The sequence below is a fragment of the Primulina tabacum genome, chromosome 1, assembly GCF_025594145.1.
Source record: "Primulina tabacum isolate GXHZ01 chromosome 1, ASM2559414v2, whole genome shotgun sequence".
NCBI classification, from domain to species: Eukaryota; Viridiplantae; Streptophyta; class Magnoliopsida; order Lamiales; family Gesneriaceae; genus Primulina; species Primulina tabacum.
Genome location: NC_134550.1, coordinates 51,590,783 through 51,612,407, shown reverse-complemented (window position 1 = coordinate 51,612,407; position 21,625 = coordinate 51,590,783). Strand labels below are relative to the sequence as shown.

General features: G+C 34.5%; 1 protein-coding gene across 1 annotated transcript in view; it reads right to left on the bottom strand.

The window, feature by feature from the left end:
• LOC142547628 (uncharacterized) overlaps positions 1-21,052 on the bottom strand; it is a 28,603-nt gene extending 7,551 nt beyond the window's left edge. Inside the window, exons 1-23 of the mRNA XM_075656002.1 lie at positions 20,779-21,052; positions 17,446-17,613; positions 17,275-17,364; positions 14,612-14,748; positions 14,423-14,513; positions 14,180-14,262; positions 13,579-13,685; positions 13,162-13,314; positions 12,504-12,568; positions 11,397-11,484; positions 11,223-11,301; positions 11,031-11,139; positions 10,888-10,947; positions 10,633-10,751; positions 9,843-10,221; positions 9,560-9,744; positions 9,397-9,469; positions 9,039-9,189; positions 8,789-8,964; positions 8,271-8,618; positions 1,556-1,723; positions 1,162-1,455; positions 359-535 (exon numbers count right to left, since the gene is read on the bottom strand). Of these exons, the coding sequence (XP_075512117.1) occupies positions 359-535; positions 1,162-1,455; positions 1,556-1,723; positions 8,271-8,618; positions 8,789-8,964; positions 9,039-9,189; positions 9,397-9,469; positions 9,560-9,744; positions 9,843-10,221; positions 10,633-10,751; positions 10,888-10,947; positions 11,031-11,139; positions 11,223-11,301; positions 11,397-11,484; positions 12,504-12,568; positions 13,162-13,314; positions 13,579-13,685; positions 14,180-14,262; positions 14,423-14,513; positions 14,612-14,748; positions 17,275-17,364; positions 17,446-17,613; positions 20,779-20,991 (3,513 nt within the window). The 5' untranslated portion in view covers positions 20,992-21,052. The remainder of the gene's footprint in view (positions 1-358; positions 536-1,161; positions 1,456-1,555; positions 1,724-8,270; positions 8,619-8,788; positions 8,965-9,038; positions 9,190-9,396; positions 9,470-9,559; positions 9,745-9,842; positions 10,222-10,632; positions 10,752-10,887; positions 10,948-11,030; positions 11,140-11,222; positions 11,302-11,396; positions 11,485-12,503; positions 12,569-13,161; positions 13,315-13,578; positions 13,686-14,179; positions 14,263-14,422; positions 14,514-14,611; positions 14,749-17,274; positions 17,365-17,445; positions 17,614-20,778) is intronic.
• Between the last annotated feature and the right edge of the window lie 573 nt (positions 21,053-21,625).

The window sequence follows — 21,625 nt, the reverse complement described above, 5'->3', positions numbered from 1 at the left end:
AGCACCTAAATAGCATGTAAGACATAAAAAATGAATAAACTGTGATTGGTAGCAACAAAGAATGACAATAATTCATACGATCAGCAATGAATCGAGAACAAGAAAGTCGTGTGATCAATTCCCACAATTAGTCGATAGGGTTACAACGACGAGGTTTAAAGATCACACGACGGATTTGGTACATGACATGCAAAACAATAAATAGGACTCCATATTTGACTAATTTATCTGTTAGAACAGATATACTACTGGTTAGCACAGGGAAAACTGAAACTGAAAGTAATTTCAGACATAGCACACTCAGTGAAAAATAAATCGCGAAATGGCAATGCCGGTAAAACCACATATCTAAACTAACCTGATCAAATCTTCGTCCTTGAAGTATATCCGCAACAGCAAGACAAGAAGCCTCCCTAGACCGCCAAAGCCTAGATCCACATTGTATCAAGAGATCATCTAGAATAAGGTCCAAATGTTCGTCAATGGCTCTTTTCGTATCTGCCACTAATGATTTCCAGATATGCGTCATCGCATCCTGATGCAGCATAGGAGGTCAAAACAAAGCTAGAATAGAGGCAAAAACCTAAGGAAAATATCAAGCTATGTTTGTCTTATCTTTAAAAGCAAAAACACTACTATCTCGTTACCATTTTATTTCTATCAAATTCATTTTCACATCTTTCAACATAACCACTATTATTATTTCAAACTTTCCCCACCCCACATAGATATTTTATTATTATATTATATTTTAACATTATACAATCTAAAAATTCTCCACATGTTACAAATCAATCATTAGATAAAAACTCGCATGGTTTGACCGTTACACTGTAATTTTTTTCCCAAAACAAAGCCAAAAATACATTTTGTTATCCAACATATACCTCCGGAAACTATGGAAATCAAACCAAACATGCCCTAAATGATACATAGCGGCAATGAATCTCATGTCTTCATCCATCCACCACAACAATAAAAAAGAAAAGAGAGAAAACTGAGTAATTATAGTTCCAAAGGAAGAGGCGACAAATGCTGCAGAATCATTATATATGCAGAATTTGCCAAAAGATGCCTAAAGAATCACATATAAGAAGAGAAATACCCAGCCCTTCAAAACAACAAGATATCACTCCACCTGGAGTTCCGAGGAATCCATACCTGAACATTTTTATCAGGGTCGTACTGATAACGAACAAGTCTTGGAATCAATGCGCGGAGATAAGGATGTAGGGCATCCCCTGCAAGTTTGGCTATTTTAGAAAACCCAAAGGCAGCACCTCTTTTTGAATTTAGAGAAGATTGATAATTTGCTAAATCCATGAATTTATAGATTAAGTCAGGTTGTCCCATCTCATTAGCTAGGTTGCAGAGCTCCTTGTAAGTACTCAATTTTCCTCCGCTAGGACTTTCACCAAATCCACCCGCTTGGAACACTTCAGAGTCTTCAACAAGCTGAAAATTTGAATTATAAGTAAAATTCACTATTGGAAATATCGAAGAACAGTGAAGGAGACACAACCAGATAAAGAATAAATAAATAAATAAGTCCGACCTTGACTGCCCTTTTTCTCTTCCCCGAGCCAGTTAGAGTTCCAACGAGAGCATTAACTAAGTTTCTCTTCATGGCATCATCTCCAAGTTCATAAACAATACTGAGACCTTGAGATGCTAACTCTTGTGTAAGTTCACTCTGCTCACCAATCAAATGTGAGAATGCTTCCTGAATTAAATGAAATGGAATGCTAAGTCATTTGAAGATCTAAAGGAAGAGTTTTTCGAGAAGCTTCAACTAATGCTACTAGAAATAATAATGTCTTCTACTGATGTTTCAGAATAATCGTTCACAAACAATAATTTTATATCTGCAGGGCAATAATAATTCCTAGCAAGAGAATGGACTAACCTAGTCTACTACACATTAATGTCTTTGTTTGGAGACAATTTGTATAACCTTTCTTCATAAGTTCAGCTTGGTATGTTCATCGATACACTTAGACAACAAACCCAACAACGTTCACTACACTGAATACAAACTATTCCAAGAACAATCAAGGACAAATAAACAAAGCATATGAGGAAATGTAGAAGAGTTTGAGTAGAATAGAGTTAGTTTAGTTGTGATAAGAGAAAGAAATAAGGTAGGAGTCTACATGAGGCAGGAGTCTACAAATATCAATAAAATCTGATTTATTCTCGCTAATATGCAGCGACTTTAATGGTAGCAAAGCCCAGGTTTCTTCAATAACCTTGTAACAGAAAATCGATGGTGAAGATGGCATATTTCGGCGAAAGTAAACCCTCTGATTCTATGACTAAATCGGACAAGATGCATGTTGCCCTTGTCGCCGCTGCTACCTTTGAATCCACCACCCTTCAAATTACAGATCACAAATTAAATGGAAAAAATTTCCTTCAATGATCACAATCCCTACAAATGGTGATTCATGAAAAAGAAAGTCTGGATCTGACGATAATTCCTTCTCCAGGCCTTGTGATGATGACCCGCACTACCAAAGTTGGGATATTCAAAATTCCATAGTCATGGCATGACACTCCATGGAAGAAAGTATTGGAGAATCATATCTATTCTATTTCACTATGAAGGAAATCTGGGAAGCTGTGCCATTGGCATATTCACATCTTGAGGATTCTTCTCAAGTGTTTGAACTATATAACATAATCAAAGACTCCAAACAAGGGTATACAAGTGTTGCACAATTTTTTAACACACTCAAGAAACTCTGGTAAGAGTTGGACCTTTTCGATAAGTGGAAAGACCCGGAGAATGCGGTCCTATATCAGAAGATAGTGGCTCGTGAAAGAGTAAATGGTTTTTTGGCCGGGTTAAATCGAGAGTTTGATGAAGTGAGGGGGAGACTCCTAGGATTGAAACACTAGCCATCCATCGATGAAGTTTTTGCTGAAGTTCGAAGGAAGAAAACCGTGAGATAGTCATGCTTCCCAAATCCCCCATCCTTGCAGAAAACTTGGCCCACACAGTCCGTGGACAAGACTAAAGACGGGAAGCCATGGTGCAAAAAATGTCAAAGGCATTATCAAACAGATGCCGCCTGCTGGAAAATACATGGAAAACCAACAAATTGGGTACCAAACAGACTGAAGAGCCGGAGAGGAAATGATCAGTCAACCACCAATATGAGTGATATAGAAGGCAAAACTTCCACTGCAAGATTCACCAAAGATCAGATCGACCAGCTATGCCGATCACTCTCTGGATCAGCACCTGCGAGTTCGAATATGGCTAGTAAAGGTACTACACTTGCTGCGTTGAGTAATCCTACCATTAAAGGTGAGGTTTGGGTCATTGATTCTGGAGCATCTAATCATAGTGCAACGATATTTTTTTTGTCTCACATACCCTGAGTCCGGGTAACCATAAAGTAAAAATTGTGCATGGTTCTTTTACTGTTGTTGCAGTCATAGGCACAATGCAGATTGATTCCAATTTAGTTCTTAAAGATGTTCTTCAAGTGCCTTTATCAAGCAATCTAATCTCTCTCAGCAAAATTACTGAAGACTCGGCCTGGGTTGCTAATTTTACACCTGTCTTAGCTTATTTTTCAGGACTGGATCTCGAGGAAGAAGAATGGCGGTGCTAAATTAATTTATGGGCTCTATTAACTCGAAGATAGATCATCTGTGGGTAACCTCATTTATAGCCATTCTTATGAACTCAGAAAGCACCAAATAATTCTCTTGCATCGTAGATTAGGACATCCAAGTTTTTTATAGCATTTATTTCCTTTTTCGTTTCGAAATAACGATGTGTTTCATTGCGAAATGTCAGTTAGCAAAGCACATGCATGCGAATTTTTCTCCCAGTTTGTATAAACCTTCAAGACCATTTGTTTTAATTCATTGTGATATTTGGGGTCCTTCCAGAATTTGTAGTATTTCTCTGAAACATTGGTTTATTACTTTTGTTGATGATCATACTCGAGCATGTTTGATATACCTTTTAAAAGAAAAATCTAAAGCATCAGAAGTGTTTCGGAGTTTTTACTCCATTATCAAGACACAATTTAATACCAACATTCAAATAATACGAGCTGATAATGGAATTGAATGTTTCAATTCAGCAATAAAGGATTTTTTAAATGAAAATGGACTTATCCATGAAAGTTCGTGTGTTAACACGCCAAAACGAAATGGAATTCCGGAGTGAAAGAATCGCATCTCCTGGAAGTCGCACTAGTCGCACATGGACCTTCGTTTACCTCTCACGTGCCTGAGCATTTTTGGGGTGACGCTGTTTTAGCAACATGTTTTTTAATAAATGGAATGTTATTGTCATTCCTATTTTTATCTAGAAAATAGATGTTTTTCAAATCTAGATCTCAAAGTGTTTGGGTGCTCTGTGTTTGTTCACAATCACAATAAACTCGATCCTAGAACTATTAATTGTGTATTTTTGGGTTATTCTTTGACTCAAAAGGGATATAGGCGTTATTCCTTGGATAAAAAGAAGTATTTGTAGCTCGAGACGTCACTTTCTTTGAGCCCCAACCTTTCTTCGGTCCTCATGACTCGGTCAACTTGGCCTCTAATAAGGATGCTTGTTTTGCACCTTCATCAGAAGTTGTCCCCCAAAAGACTTGGACTCTCCCTCATATCTCTACCATGTCCAACCCTAACGCTACCTATAGCGATTATCCTTCATCTAATCTGGAGTCCCATGTCCATAAAGACCCCAACCTTCAGCCCATTCATGAAAATTCTCCACCATATTGGCAACACCCGCGGTAGGGGGAGACCTAATTCAGAGGCTCCACCTGCACAACTTTCACCGTACCCTAGGCACTTCTCACAGAAACTTAAAACCCTGAGATGATGGAACCAAAATTGATGGTCGGGACTGCCAAACTTCTGACCCGGTCCATGACTGAAAATACATTTGACACTCAGCCTACATGTGATCGTGAAGTTCCAGTAACCTTGCGAAAAGGAGTTAGGAAAACAACAGGTGGCTAAGTTTGTTGCATTTGGACATTTGTCCACATCTGTCCAGGCTCTAGCTTCAAACCTTTCAAAAACCGAAGTGCCGACTGATATACAGGAAGTATGGCTGACTCAAAATGAAAACAAGCTGTTTTGGACGAATTTCAGGCACTAGAAATGAATAAAACATGGGAAATTGTGCAAAATCCCAAAGACAAAGGTCCAGTGGGTGTAAGTGGGTTTTTTCAATTAGATGTTGATGTGTGATTGAGCAATACAAAGCGAGGCTGGTTGCAGAAAGATATACTCAGACCTACAGTATTGATTAACAAGAAACCTTCGCTACAGTTGCCAAAATTAACTCAGTCAGGGTGTTGATGTCCTTGGCTGCAAATTTGGATTGAACTCTTTTATAAATTAGATGTAAAGAATACGTTTTTGAATGGAGATCTTTTGAAGAAGTGCACAAGGAGTGATCCCCAGGGTTCAATCAAGAGAGTAAGAATGGTTTAGTATGCAGAAGAAGTCATCGTATTGATTGAAATAGTCTTCTCGAGCCTGGTTTTACAAATTTGCTAAAGTTGTGCGAAGACTTCGATTTGTACAAGTTCATACGGATCTCACTCTGTTTTATAGACATAAGAACGGAAAAAAACCATTCTTATTATCGATGTTGATGAAATAATCCTAATAGGAGTTGATCATGATGAGATGAAGCAGATAAAGGGGAAACTTGCTGCTGAATTTGAGATAAAGGATCTGGGAAACCATAGGTACTTTCTTGGGACGAAGGTGGCGAGAGTTAGTTTCTCAAAGAAAATACGTGCTAGATCTCCTGAAAAAACGGGAATGTTTGGTTGCAAACTCATTGATACACCAATGTATCCAAAATGTGAAGTTAGGAGAAGCTAAGAGCGAAAATTATGTTCATGAAGGAAGGTACCGACGCTTGGTGGGGAAATTAATCAACCACTCCCACACTAAGCCCGACACAGCTTTCTCCGTCATTTGTGTGAGTCAATTCATGCATACTCCCTTGAAAGAACATATGGATGTTCTATCGTACTCTCAGATATCTGAAAGCAGCAACTGGAAAAGGATTGTTTTTCAAAAAGATTGATTTGAGAGGATTGGAGTTTTTTACTGATGCTGATTGGGCTATGTCCGTGGAGGAAAGGAGATCCAGGTCCGGATATTGCTATTTTGTACGGGAAAACCTAGTAACCTGGAGAAGTAAAAAATAGTTAGAGGAGCAGTGCTGAAGCTAAGTTGAGATCGATGGAACATGGTGTATGTGAGGTGTTGTGGCTGAAGATGATGTTTGAAGAGCTGAAAATGTCCGCAAAATTGTTTTGTGAGAATAAAGTTGCCAAAAATATTTCTCATAACCCAGTACATCTCGATCGAACCAAATATGTTGAAGTGAATCATCATTTTATCAAGGAGAAGATTGATGAAGGGACAATTTGTGTTGTCTATCTGCCAACAAATAACAATGGAACAAACAACCGACAATTTGACAAAAGGGCTATTTGAGTTGTTATAAGCGTAATAAATAAAGTAGGAGTCTACATGAGGTAGGAGCAGTGTTCTAAATGACGGCTGCCTAGGTGTGAGGCGGCCATCGACCGCACCGCTTTTGTCTTAGGCGGTCGGTTGATGGTGAGTGAACAAGGGCGGGCGAGGCAGTCGAAAGTCGACAAAATTTTAGAAACTCTAATTATTATTACATCATACACTCTGTCTTCAAAACAAAATAGTCAACCCAATCACCTACATGTGCCACAAATCCCGCCTCGAACTGCCCACACCGTCGCCGCGAAAGCCCCACCACCATTCAGAACTTCCAATATTTATAAATTATCTTGTTAGTTGCATTCATATATTTATTTGGACCTTGTATAAATTGTATTATATTGTATGAAGCTTATTTATGTATAAACATCATTAGAGCTGTCAAAACCCCAACCTAACCCCCCACGAGATGCGGGTAAGGCGGGCCAACCCGCCAAAAAATAAAAAAAATTGGTAAAAAATAAAAAAGGGAAAAAAACATACATAAACAATTATAAATAATATACAAATTTCAAAATCCATCAACTATACATAAATCGTTATAAATAATATAATTATTTCAAAATTAATCAATTATACATAAACAGTTATAAATAATATAAATCTTCCAAAACTTATCAACTATACATAAACTATTAGAAATAATAATTATAATATAATTTAAAAATTCTATATATATATTAGCGGGCCGGGCCGCCTTGACCTGTGTCACTAATAGGCCAATCCATCTCAACCCCCCTCCAAGCCGCCAAAATCACACCTTTCTACATTCTTTTTTTTTCCCAAACTTTGTCTAAAGCCCTATCTTTGGTATGGTTTCACATGGCAGATCAGATGCCCACTATCCACCCACCCCCAATACCTACTTCTGTTCTTACAAAAGAGACCTTAGTACGAGCTTGCTTCTCAAACCTGAAAGTCGCTGATATGCAGCGAGAAGGAAAAATATTTTATTGATATTCTGAAACATAATAATTATAATCGGTCACTGCATATACATATGTGTGTATATATTTGTGTGTCTGTAGATACATGTAGACTCCTTCCTTTTCTCTATCTCTTATCACAACTTAAATAAATCCTATTCTACTCAAACACTTCAACAAAACCTATTCGCTTGCCAAAAAGTTCTAAAAGAACACCAGGAAACAGGGGAATATGTATCCTAATTGAGAAGACAAAAAAACGATGGATTTTCGGGATAGATTTTAGGGGAAAAAAAGCTAAATTCAGATGTTAGCAGAGAAATATGGTGGTGCAGAACAGTTAGAACATCTGCACAATCACGAGCCACTCCTCTTTGCCGTTAACCATGCCAAAGAATAGATCCATATCCAATCCTAACCTCATGGCTTTATCAACTATGTTTCTGCTTCTCCACCAGTCATCTTCATTAATTAAAATAGCAGTATGTTCTCAAGCATACAAATTACAGAAATGAAGTAGTGGCAGTGCATACTGCATATTGAAGAAAGAGGAGAACCCAGCAACAAAAAAACATGCTTGATCAAAACAAATGCTAAATATAAGAATAGTTCTCATGAAAATTAGGTGACCTCCGAAAAACAACCTAGAAAATTGAGTACTACAAATCCAACTCAAAACACAATTCTCATCGAAAAAAGCAATTATTGGTCTGATATTTGATAACATTCATTTGCAAAACTAAATTATTTATTCTAACAAATGGAATCATGCAGTGTTGACACACAACCAATATTTCGAGACTTAACCTGAATGTCTGGAAGCAGTTGTTGGATGGTTTCATGATGGCCACAATATATTGTTAATGATAATAGCCAGACAGCTCCAGCGCAGCGCTCCTCTTTTCTGTTACTGTAAAGGAGGACATCAAACAACTTTCTTGTAATTGTGTTTCTAACTGTAACATGGTAACTTTCATCGTCTTGGAATTCCGTCAAGGAGGCTCTCGGAAAAGATGAGGACACATCTCCCATCAAAAAGTTAGAACTCATTGACAGCGAAGAATAATTAGTTTTGAGAATCACATCAATAGTGATAGGAACGCCTCCCCACAAAAATGAAAGCGCCTCTCCAGCAGCAAACAAGATATCCTCAACCTGTCCCAATGTAAAGCAAGACTGCAGCCATTACTTTTAAACAACCATTTCACACAGAAATTCTCAAAGCAATTGAAATGCATTTCCATAAGATCCATGAAGAATAAGTTCGGCCAGATACCAACGGCAATGAATATGTCTAGGGTCAATATTAAAAGTTTCTCACCTACCTTTGATCGGCAAAGACTGAAAATCAGATCTAGAGCAGTATCTAAATGCGAAGAGGATGATTCTTTCACACACATATGCCCCAATGCAATCACAGTTTTTTGGACAGCTTTGATATCATCACTAGAGAGAAGCTTTCGTAGTTTTTCATGCAGGATGGTCCAAATGGAAACAGCGGCTTAAAATAAGACAAATGCGGCTTCAGTACATGAGTTAATAAATTATGACTTAACCAGAACATAGCATTTTAACCTGCAGTAGAGTCGAGAAGCAAGGGAGGCAGTGGGATACAGATCCCAACATGACCCATGGCTTGCACTGCCACAGAAGCTAATGTTATAGTCTCGGAATTAATGGTGTCAACCAAGCATTTCAAACTATTTTGAAGTTGTGAGTCTGAGATCTGGTAAAACAGAAAAGTAAAAGACAAAGATAAATGTGAAAGGTAATATAACAATTCAACAAAAAAAATCTTCATTATTTTACACAAGCACGTATCAACTTACAAGTTGCAAACATATTTTATGCTAGTATGCAACTACTCATGCAAATATCTCACCACATTTTCTTGTCAAATCCACAGTACTGAATAAGAAAACAAACATCTTACAGAAGGACTTCTCAGTAAGCCATTTGCTGTTACAAATCCTAAAGCACAAAGTAGTCCATGCTGAGTTTCAAATCTGCGATAGGGCAAAGAAATCACTTTCACGATGAGACAATAGTATATGTCTAATTCCTACTGAATTTCCATCAATAAAGGATAATAAAACCTTAATTTTTGTGCTCCGCCAAGTGATAGTATAATTTCATCAATAAGTTCAGTCAAAGAAGGGACAGGAAGTGCAGAGGAAGCCATTCCAAGTAAACGTGCCATTGCTTCACGTGTATCATAGTCAAGATGATTCCAAAATTGTTTAAGCCATGGAACTTTTTTCGAATAATGATAGCCTATCATCTAGCATCAAGAATCATCAGAATTATAAGGAAATCAATGCACCAAAAAAGCACTGAAATACAGCAAATCAAATTTCTTTGATCACGTCATTAAACAACCTGAGGAAATTTGGATCCCAAAGTGATTATTGCCTTGGAAGCTGTTGCATGCAACTCGACAGAACCTTCATGTCCCATCGAATGTTCCAATAATAAGCACAATCTTTCAACTGAGTGTAAAAACTCAGAATCTTCAATCAAGTCAGTTCGCGTGTTTTCTCCCTCAAAGCACTTCAATAAAAACTTGATCATAGCCAAATAAGTTTTGGATGGAAAAATAAGCTTCACATCTCCAATTCCATTTGAATCTAAGATTGCTGGCTGCTGCTCGCGAATATATGCTAGCATGTCAGAAAGTTTTGGGTACTCCACAGACATGTTTTGCGAAACATTCTTTCTCTGGTCTTCACCAGGAAATAAACCTTCTAATGCCATTTCCCTGGACATAAATAAGTTAAATGTGCTTCATGACAGCAGAAAATCTAAAATCAACGTAAAAATAAACAGCGCTGGACTTCTAATTTCCAATCAAGGATAATACAACAGCAATGGGATCAATGCCCCTTGAGACAGGGGCCATACTTGTAAAAAGCCCAAGGCACAAAGGTATCTTGGGCATTAAAAGCAAACTTTATTGATGTAAGATTCTGGAGACAGGACACAGTGCATTTATACTTTATACCAAACCACATATTTAACTACATTTGGGTGTTGACTTGGACATGGTAATTGTGCCATTGCACCAAGCAATTACATTGTGATTCAGAAGAAATTTTCAGACAACTCATAAACAAAGATGTGTCTGAGGTGCAAAGCATAAATTGCCTGTATTGTACTGATGGCAAGCTACCTGATATCCATCTTAGAATCTGCTGATGCAAGCATACAAATATATTTGCTGGGACAGTGCTTCAAGTCAAATAAGGATGTTGCCCATCTCACAGCACAAAATCGTACTTCAATTTGTTCCTTGCCCACAAAAGGATAACAAGTCATGTTGAAGATCTTAAACATGTTAAACAAATCAAATGAGGACTTTAAAGTTAAAAGACAAAAAATGATTTATCACACGTATACATGTTAACAAAAGCATGAATGCACATACAACTTGAGAATTTTGCAGCAAAAGCAATTCCACATCCTTTAACACCTCTGAGGGAGCACCCTAACACTCAAAGCAAGTCACAGTCAAAACAGAAGTTGAAAGATGGAATGGAGTATAAAATAAACAATTGACAGATATTACACCTGGTATGCAACAGCAAGTGAATTTGTTGCTTCTTGGATAATGAGGCGAAGATTCTGCGCCTCAAGCTTTAGAGCATCAAAGAGCCGAATAGCAACATCAATGTTGTCTCTAGATGAGCGAGAACCAGCATGACATTAAATTAATATAGATAGCAACCAGAAAACGAAGTATGAATGATGAACTGAAAATACCTAAAAAGTTGAGGCATGCGCCGTGCAAGCATTCCTATTGCTTGAAAACAAAAATTTCTTGTGTCCCTAACAGTAGCATCTGTGTGCATGTGACGATGATAATGATTATAAATGTGACAATGTTGGTTAAGACGAGACATGAGTTTGCACCACAACAAGCATAAAATAACAGACCTGAGTTCAACAATGGGAAATTATCAAGTGTTTTCAAAATTCCAGTTAGTATAACAGGGCCCATAAGCTTCAGCTGATCCATCTTAGCCTGCGCAAAAGACAGAAATAAACCATAAGGAAAAGGCATGTAAATTGTAGTGCTAACATCCATTCATCTTTCCCAAAGACAAATACAATCAAGCACAACAAGAAGCATCTGTTAAGAAATTCATTAAATAGGTGAAATGGAAAATTTAAGCAAAAAAACCAATCTATCAGCTGTAAATATAATAAACGCATTCAGTAAATAGTATTATTAATAAATAAATATAAAACAACTAGAGAAACAGTTAGATATGTAACATTTTCCTGAAAACAGAAAACACAACAATCAAGAAATTTAGTTACAAAAAATGAAAGTTTTCTTTCAGCTGAAATTGGAAAAAAACTATGTATATTCATTTTTTACAATTACATTCACTTTGGATGCATCTGAGCTAATTATTAATTTTTAAGGTATAAATTCCAAGTTATTCTTTCTTTTTAAAAAAAAAAAGAACAAGGTCATCTTTATTGAACACTAAAAAAACATGTACAAGGGGACAAGGCCAAGACCTCACAATAACTGAATTACAATAGTCTACCAAGATTACAAAGTACAACAAAATACAACATCCAAAAATAACTAAATGGTCCACAATAATTTCTTCCATTAAAAGAAAAATTAGGTAATTGTTTGCATGGAGATGCTTAAAATGCAACATAGTTATACATCAACAGAGATGCCAAAACATTGCCATAGTAAACAAATTTGAACAGCGCTAATTTACAAAAATTTACTAATAATACATAAAAAAATGGTGAGTTTTTAGTAAATAACAACTCTTGATTCATTTTTCTAACATGAAGAATAATATTGAAAGAAACACAGAACAATCCTCACATGATTCTACAAAAATATAAACAAGTACACATGCATATGCCAGTATATGTGATAGGTCATCAATCCATTTATTAGAAGGAAAAGAAAAAGTAAAACACTTTAGATTATAGCTTTCTAACATCCCCTAGAAGGTGTTAATGCATGAACCTGTATATGAAATATGAAAGAAACTACCAAAAGCTTACATGTTTGAAGACCCAAACTGTAAACTCCATACCCAACTGTTTCAACCTGGAGGTAGTATCCATTCCTAAAATTAAGCAAGAAGAATAAGGGTGGTTGCAATAGACTATAAGTTCAAGGAGCCAAAAGACCAATCTCTACTAGGTTATATTTGAATAGATTTGAAGCCATATTTAAAACACGTCATGACAATTTCGTTCTGATCATTGGAGTGCACTGCTGTCATTTTTATCAACCACAAATAATTAACTCAAACCTCATACCAGGAAAACGAGATACAATCACCGGGTATACATAGCATCTTCCAGCACTGACAGCTGTGAAATGGTTTACTACAAATGGTAACCTAGAAATTCTGGTTAATAATTTAATTCCACTCATTAGACTCAAATTATCTACTCGACTCAAAGGTGACATTTAATAATTGAAGCTTCATATCACATGCTAGAAACAAGATGCCGTAAACCTGAAAAAAACCAAGTGATCCATCAAGGTTGGATGTGAAACCAAGCACAAAAGGTATGTGAGGGTGGTTCTCACTGTTTAATTTAAGTACGATGTCATCACTGTTGCTGGAATATCCATCGAGATAAAAGATACAGATGAAATACATCAAGAACATTTAGAGGAAAAGTAATGCCCACAGAGATTTCAGCTTACCAAAAATACAACCGAAAATACATTGCAAAGTTGATGGGAAACTGTTTGCTGCTGTAATTGACCGGCAGAAAGCAGACATGAGCCTTATTCTCAAAGATAAATTTCCAGGGCTGACTTTAAATTCTGGAGCTATGTTTCCAGAGACAGTGGTTCCTACACGATGTGAAACAAACACTCAAGTTGAAGTTATAGTTTTTGGTCATGGGAAGACGAAAGGACTGTCAAAAATTCCCACTTCAAAATAACCGAGTCCATCAAAAGATACCACTTCCACTTTTTTTCATAGGTCCAAAACATCGATTTCAAATTATTCATATCCTAATAAAAAACTTAACATCATTAAGCATTGATTCAGCACATGAAACCACATTTAAATCACATAAGCTTAATCAGAGCTGAGACAAATTAGTCTGATACCATTGAACAATAGATATAGTCTGCTGATGAGGTCCGGGTCATCTAAATTCACACCAGAAGCATACTTTTTCAGGAGCTCCTCACCCTTTTTGAGAACAGATTCCTGACTAGACAGAACAAAACCAACAGCATAGACGATATGAAACGTGGGTTTAATGCAATATACATGTAACACTAGCCACCTAACTACGATAACAAAACATTTGATGTTGTTAACTTAGCCTATTTCAAATTGTTGGATTCACATTGACCAGCATGCATGATACTGTATTCGCATCTTCAAAATGTTAGGTTGAGTTGATCTAAAAAAAAATTTATTGCTTGAGTTTAGCAAAACAAAACACGATTCCAGAGGTGGCACAATTTCCCCACGAGGGGTAATATTAGAATTACAAAAATACTGGCTGATGCTAAATAATAAAGAAACTGGACGCCAAGACATTTGAAAGGTTAACTAAAGCGAACCGATTAAATTTTGAAATACGTTTCTCGCTTTATTGTAGTTGTCAAGATTAAAATGCATGTTACATGTTTGGGTAAAGCACAATATGCCATAAGGCATAAACTACAGGATACAATCACCAGGCAAATAAATTGGTACCTGTCTGCACTTGCTGCAGTATAGATGGGGTAAACAACTTCAGGAAGCAGCTCCAAAGCTTCAATGATATTTAACATCCCTAACTAGTGAATGGAAACCAAGAGAATACATTGTTTGGGAGGTAAGGAGAAATCAGAGAAATGTTGCGGCAAAAAGAAAAGAGATTATCACATGCGAACATCCCAAGCATAAATGCCAGCCAACAGTTTTAATGTTAATCTAAAACAAGTCTAAAACTCGTACCTTTCTATTCCGAAGCAAATCACTTTTCAGTGGCTGTTTTCCAGCTACACGTTCAAATTGGATAATTGAAAGTCCAGCTGGGGATCCTCCACTGCAAAGACAGCCTTATTCTTACTTTTATGATGAATTATAGATCAAATGAATTTACTAGACATGAATAGAGACAAAAAAATCTAGTTAAAATTCAACCTTTGAGAGGATGGCTGATACAAAATTGTTTGTAGACAAAAGTCGAGAAATAGATCACAGTCCTTTGAACCTACTAGAATCCTATATTTTGCCACAACTTCATCGCTGATTTGGGAAGAATGGCAATCACCAATCACCTATGATCAAGGAAATTGTATTAGTCAGTCCATGCAATATCTGACGACATGGTAAACAACAGAAGTAGCCTTAGAGAAATCGATATTGTCATATGTACATTTCCTGAGCACAGGATCTAAAAAGGAGTCCATCATCTTGATTTGGAAACATATTTTAAAATACAAATTACATGGTTCCAAAATATTTTTTGGACGAGGAGCCTAGAGGACAAGTGTGCACTTTTCTAAACATGTGTTAGGCCAAGAAATCATAACCAATACTAAATGAAGAACTAAGTAGGACAACAAAATATTAAATATATTACCAAATAACATGTCATGTCAATGAATGATGGATGTATTCAATCTAAATTTTATATACTCTATAAAAATTTAGTGATGTTCAATGTAAATTTTTTGTAGAATTTTTAAAAGTAATGTGATATTCAAACTTAACTTTTAAAAATTCTACAAAAGTTTAGAGATATTCACAATGTCAACGGACTTTTAAGGAATTCTATTAAGTACAAGAATTAAAGTTTAAATACAACTATAAAATGTCAAAAAATGATTTTGATTCAACCTAAATATTTGGATGTACATTTAATTCAGAAATATCTAAAGCTCATCTACTTACTTTCATTTCTATTAAAAATGATATCAATACAAACACTAACTAATTCATTCTTTTCTCTTCCACATGTTTTTCCTATTCTCTGGACTTTTTAAAAGCATATTTTTTTATTGCTAACAAATAACAATAGTTTAAAATCAAAATTGCTAACATCGTGCATTTTATTTTTCGAGTTCTAGTCACAAAACATCACGAAATTAAAAATTATGTTAATTAAAAAATTTCACAAAAAAATTTAAATTATATAACAAAACAATTATAATATTTTATTGCCGTATAAATTGAAAATAATTACTATTTTTAATAAATGAAATTTAGTTTTTTAATTAATTATTACATAACGTTTTAAGTTTAGTTATTTTCTAGGATTTTAACTTATCTGCGTCTTAATTTACTCACAATTCATACATATGATAGTGAATAAAAAAATTTATTCACTTGAAATATATAAATATATAATGTTTGTGTGTGATTGATATATTAATAAAATTTTAAAAAATTTATTCTATATTTTCAGGTACAAATAATTATCCACTTTATTTTTTGTTAGACATATTATCAAAAAGAAAATTGATAAAAAAAATTCCATATAAAAAAATTAAATAAAATGAATGATATTATTTTAAGTTTGATTATTTATTAATATTGAAAATTATTGTTATGTATTTTTCAAAATATTAATTAATTAAATAAACAAGTTAATTAACTTGAATAATTGAAGTTTAATTGCAATAAATTTGGAATTAACTTATTTATCTTCTTTCGTAAATTAAGTCGATAATTAAAAAAAATTAGATTTGTAGACAAAAATATTTTAAATAAATAAAATTTATTCACGTTCAATTGTTAGTTCAAAAAAATTAAATAAAAAATCATAATCATAAATTACAAAATCCATAAGGTTCTATGAAAAAGTTTACAAATATCAATAAAAGTCCTACAAAATAAATCTACAAGATTCTGTGAAAATCTTTAGAAATTTGTGAGATTCTACAAAAGTATATCAACTCCACAAAAGTCTATTATTTTAAAAAAATGGGCAAATCTCATCAATGAATACACCCTTCTTAGTTTATATATATTTTTTTAATTTTGACACATGATTAGCAACCTAAAAGAAGAAATACGGAGAAATACAAGGATGCATAGCACAGAGAACACAAAAAGTAAAAGAGAACAAACGGCCCAATCAAAATAATCCATGATCCTGAGTCAGGATTCAATGCAAAAGAGAAAATAAAGATAAGTGGTTTTTTAAGATTAAAGAGGGACTCTTCAATCTCCGGAGCAATATGAAGTAAAAAATTCATTTGATTGAAAGACTAGATTATCCAAACCCTGAATCTCCAGAAGTCTAAAAGTCCAAAAGCACTACTGTTGGAACGATTAAAAGACTGCATTTTTAATATCACCTCCACCCCACACATTCTAGATATCTCGTAATTTAGGCATAATCGTTCATATATTTCTCATTATGTTGCCAACATTGATTTTCATTTCTCTGCATTAAAAGACTACATTAGAGAGTTTAAGCAACTAGAAATAAAATTTATAACAAGATTTGTAAAATTATTGGTTACATGAGAGCCAAGGTAATCCTCCTTGAAAGAGCATAAGATCATATGCAAGAGGCCATTAGATTCTTTCACATTTAATATATGGCAGGTCTCGACTCATATTTTCCATGTTCGTCTTCTTGGAAGAATTTAGTGCTCAAGGATACACAAAGTTACATGGACGGTTCAATAACCTCACTATTTTGTAAGTAACAATCACAATCCATGAAGATTGATGGTCAATAAATTGCTTATTAATATTTTCGTGGAAGCACGTTTGAAGAATACAAAAATCATATGATCCAATGGCATAATGAAAGGAGATCTGGTTGCAGAACGGATAAAACAATAAAATACCTTTGCTGTAACTCTAAATAAAATGTCCTGGTGTTGGGGAGGCAGCTTTGAAATGTTCGCTAAAAAAACAGGAGCTATCATTTGTGTTTCCTGCCGTGTCATCCCAAAACCAAGTTAAGAAAACATATTCTTCTTTGAAAAAATGTCAACTACCAAAGAAAAAACACATGCCTCTTTTTTAGCACGATCCATTGCCATCTCAAGGTACACAATACAAAAATTTTTAACCATAGGAGCACTGGTGGATTCCACATACAATTTCCATAAATCAGAAACTGGTAGACCAATCTCAAGCTGGTGTTTTACTCTCTTGTTCACGTGACTGAGGATTTCAATAACCTAAAGAACAGGAGACAAACAGTTTATCCACAAGCATTGTAGAAGAAAATAGTTATTCCCAATAATAGGAAACCACAAAATTTAGTACGAACACCATGTAGGAGGTAAAGTTTCCTGCCTCTCTAAAATTTTCTTTTTAACCCAAAGCTGAAGTTTGGTTAATAAAACAAGGATATGAGAATTTGAAGCAAAAAATAATAAGATCCACAATTGTGCAAAGTTCCTCCATTGTGTACACAAATATTTAATGATGAATATTGCATGCAAGCAGTTGTATAATAGCATGAACCCACCATCACTGTTGAGGCCTCAAAAGTTCAAAAATTACAAGAATGGAAAGTTGACGTGTGTTCTAGATTTTCAAAACTTGATCAAGACATTATCAGACTACATAATTTCTCTTCCAAAAACGGAAAGCAACAAGTTCGGCAGTTTCCTTTATGACTCTTCTAAGACTCCACATAGCCCCTAATTATGTACTATCGCTATAGTTTTGCACGAGATTCATGAACCACACTTAAAATATCTCCCTTTAAACAGAAAAATACACAAACCCAATCTTGCAAAATCCTCCATAAGAATTAAAAAACCCTAAAATAGAAAATGACGGAAAAAAAGGAGATCATCGAACTGTACAATTTTGTTTGTTTAAATCTTGAACGATAGGGAATAACAATCAAGACATGAATTATGAATTCATGAGAAATCAGTTCAGATGGAAACTATTCCAATTACTCTAAAGATTCCACGCCATCAGTTTTCCGGTGTTAACATAAAATACCTTCAAATAAAATCAAAAGACATCCATAGTCAGTCTAAGATTGTGCTTCTCAAAGATAGAACAATAAAACAAATGCAATGTTTGGTTTATTGTCTGAAACCATTTTCTCATTACAAAGTTCAAACGAATGGCAATGAGAGGTATATAGGAAAAATCTATGCTTTACAACGGCTGATCCAAGAATTGGGACAATGTGGTTGAGGAGAGTCCGGGAGGGAGTTCAGAGAGAGAAACTAGAGTCCAATTGGATAGGTCAAGCAAAAAGGTTTTCGAAGTATATATTTTTTTTATAGGAAACGAAAATTTATTAATATTAGAGTAAAAATATTACATCAGTGGACTAGAAGTTCACTGTCACAATGTGTCACACAATTTTGAAACTAACTTAGTGATACACATAATCCCAATGTAACTTGGTGTATATTTGAAAATATGTTTGTCTATACCCTATCAGATTTTATAAGTTTCATAAAATCTGAGAGCAAATGATAACAAATGATGAAAATCAAAAGGGTGTTTTCTAAACTCCACATAAATTTTTCAAAATCAGGTTTCAAACCGCTAAGAACTTACACTCCATCTCCAACATTGACACAATCTCTTTCTAAAGTAATATCTTAATCCACAAGCAACAGCGCCGTGCCTCCTCCAAATATGCATATATGCCATGACAACCATTATCTTTTCTCAAAAATGAACTTTGACTCATAGTTTTCCATTTCCTCCCTTTACCAAGACCATAAAAAAAAAAATACATGCGGAAAAAAAATTATCCATACCAGAAGTGTAGAAGTTAACTCAACCAGAAATAAATATATTTATCCATAATGGAAGCTGAACTAAAGTTCTCTTTGCTAGAAGTGGAACAACAAGTTAACCAATAGAGACGTCAACCAACTGATACAATAGTCAGAAGAGACATAACCAACACTGACAAGCATCAAAAGCAGACAAGGCTTTATCCTACTCTAATGACTAGTTTCTTGATGCAGGCATGTACATCGTTAAAGAGCAAATCAAAGTGTGAAGCCAAGAGAATTAAGAGTCAAAGACTCAAAGTAGATTGGTTAAAAAACAATTATCAGAAGATCATTACAACCAAGAAGACATCGGAAAAAAATAAAGGGAAATAAGCTTACAATGTCAAAGCCTTGAACTTAAGGACCAAGATTAAGGAATCTTTTAAGAGCTAAAGAGTTCATTGAATTGAAGAGCAATAAGCATCATAAATTAATTGAGTGATCTCTTTGCATATAAACATTAAACAATGTGCATGGCCAATCTATGTGAGTTGAGAAAACTTTGACGTAATACCAAAGTGTGATGATCAGTAGGCGTAATTCATGAGTGATCAGATGTAATTCTAGAGAGTGCTCTTAACCTCTAAATACTAGTGCTTGAATCTTGTAAATCCAGTAATGTGCATAGTAGATAAAAAATTATTAATGGATTTCTTCTGGTCAGAAGAAAAGATGAGTAAATGATTTAATTCGAATTTCTATAAGTTCTCGTGTCATTTACTTTATATATTTTACATTTACTCTGGTATTCATGTTATCTGCTATATCCATCCGATCGAGAGAAGTTAAAATATGTTTTTTAACTATATAAATGGTATAGACACTTGTCCTTGCCTCTCCCGTTTATGTTCTACATGCTAAAATGTTTTACTTTACGCTTAAACAATTTTCTCCCCTCCCTACTATTTCTCGACCTAGCCTCCTTTTTTTATTTATTTATTTATTTTATTTTTTTTTCGACCTAGCCTCCTTAGAACCTCTCCGGTTTTAATAATCACTTCACATGTGCCCTTGATGTAGGATTACTAACATATTTTTTTAAGCCAGTATACTTAGGACATTAAATTATGTCATTTAAAAACAATCTCAAAAACCAATTTTTACAAGACACTTTGGAAACATATTTTCTAGTTAAAATTTCGCAAAACATATCCAAATGGCCATCTCATTTCATTATCATTCTCGAAAATATGTTCCGAATCCTTCACAAAACTCACTGCATAATCTTTACTTTTAAATTCATTTATCATTTTCAATCGTTAGATTATATTATATCCCAATAAAAAATTTGAAATAAATCAGTCCTAATCATTTTCACACAAACATCAATTCCTAGTCATTATCCACACAACCATCAATTCAATTGTCCCTCTCAAAAAGTAATTCCACACATACCTTCTCACAAATTCATCAAACAAAATTATTTCTCCAAGACATTTCCCAGTATATAAGAATCAAATAAACATTTTTTTAAGGTTATCTCGGGCCTAAATCAAGATTGCATTTCTCGACAAAAATGTTAAGTTCACAAGCATCCGTGAAGCAAATTAAGGAATATGAGAGTAAATATTAGAAAATTATTACTTTATTTCGGAGACCGGTAGAGGCAGAGGATAGCGCTGCAATGGAGATAGGAAGAATCTTGGCAAGCAAGTCTTGAAGCTTCGAGTCATCGCATAGTGCCAAGCGAGTCAGAATTCTGTCCAGAAGTTCTTCTCTCTCTTCCTCCGATTTTCCCGACAGCGATGCCCACGGTGTTGCGTCGGCGGGGGTGGTGGTGCTGGAAGATTCCGCCATGATTTACGTTGCTTTCTTGTGTTTTTCTCCAAGTTTGTTTTTAGTGTTTTTCTTGTAAAACAAACATATGTCGAGGTTGATCACTGAGTATGGTATTTATTTTTTCAGGGAAAAATAAAATTATGTGTGTTAATAATAATTATTGGGTACAAATATCTAAATATCCGCTCTTTAATATTTTACAAAGCAAAAAAAAATATCATAAAAATATTTTTTTTTTGTTGTTAATTTTGAGTTTTTGTATATTAATTTTTAATTTTTAGTTATTTTAATCGAACTGATGATCTGTTATAAAAAATAATTACGTGTCATCAGAAATATTAACTTGTTAGATATCAAGTCAACAATTGTATCAAATGAATCGAAATTAGAAGTTAATATATCATATTCAAATATTGATACATAATATTGGATAATTTAATAAGAAGACAATTTTATTTATATTACCCAAGTTTAATAACTTTTTATAAACACAAAAAAAGGTCATAGTTAAGATTGTTTGTCATATGTAATCGTTAAATCTTCTTATTTACATATTAAAAGTTTAACAAATAAATTATTATGTCAAATGCTTATTTAGTTTATCTAATACTTTAAAATAAGTGCATACATGTTAATTGAGAAATTACATAAA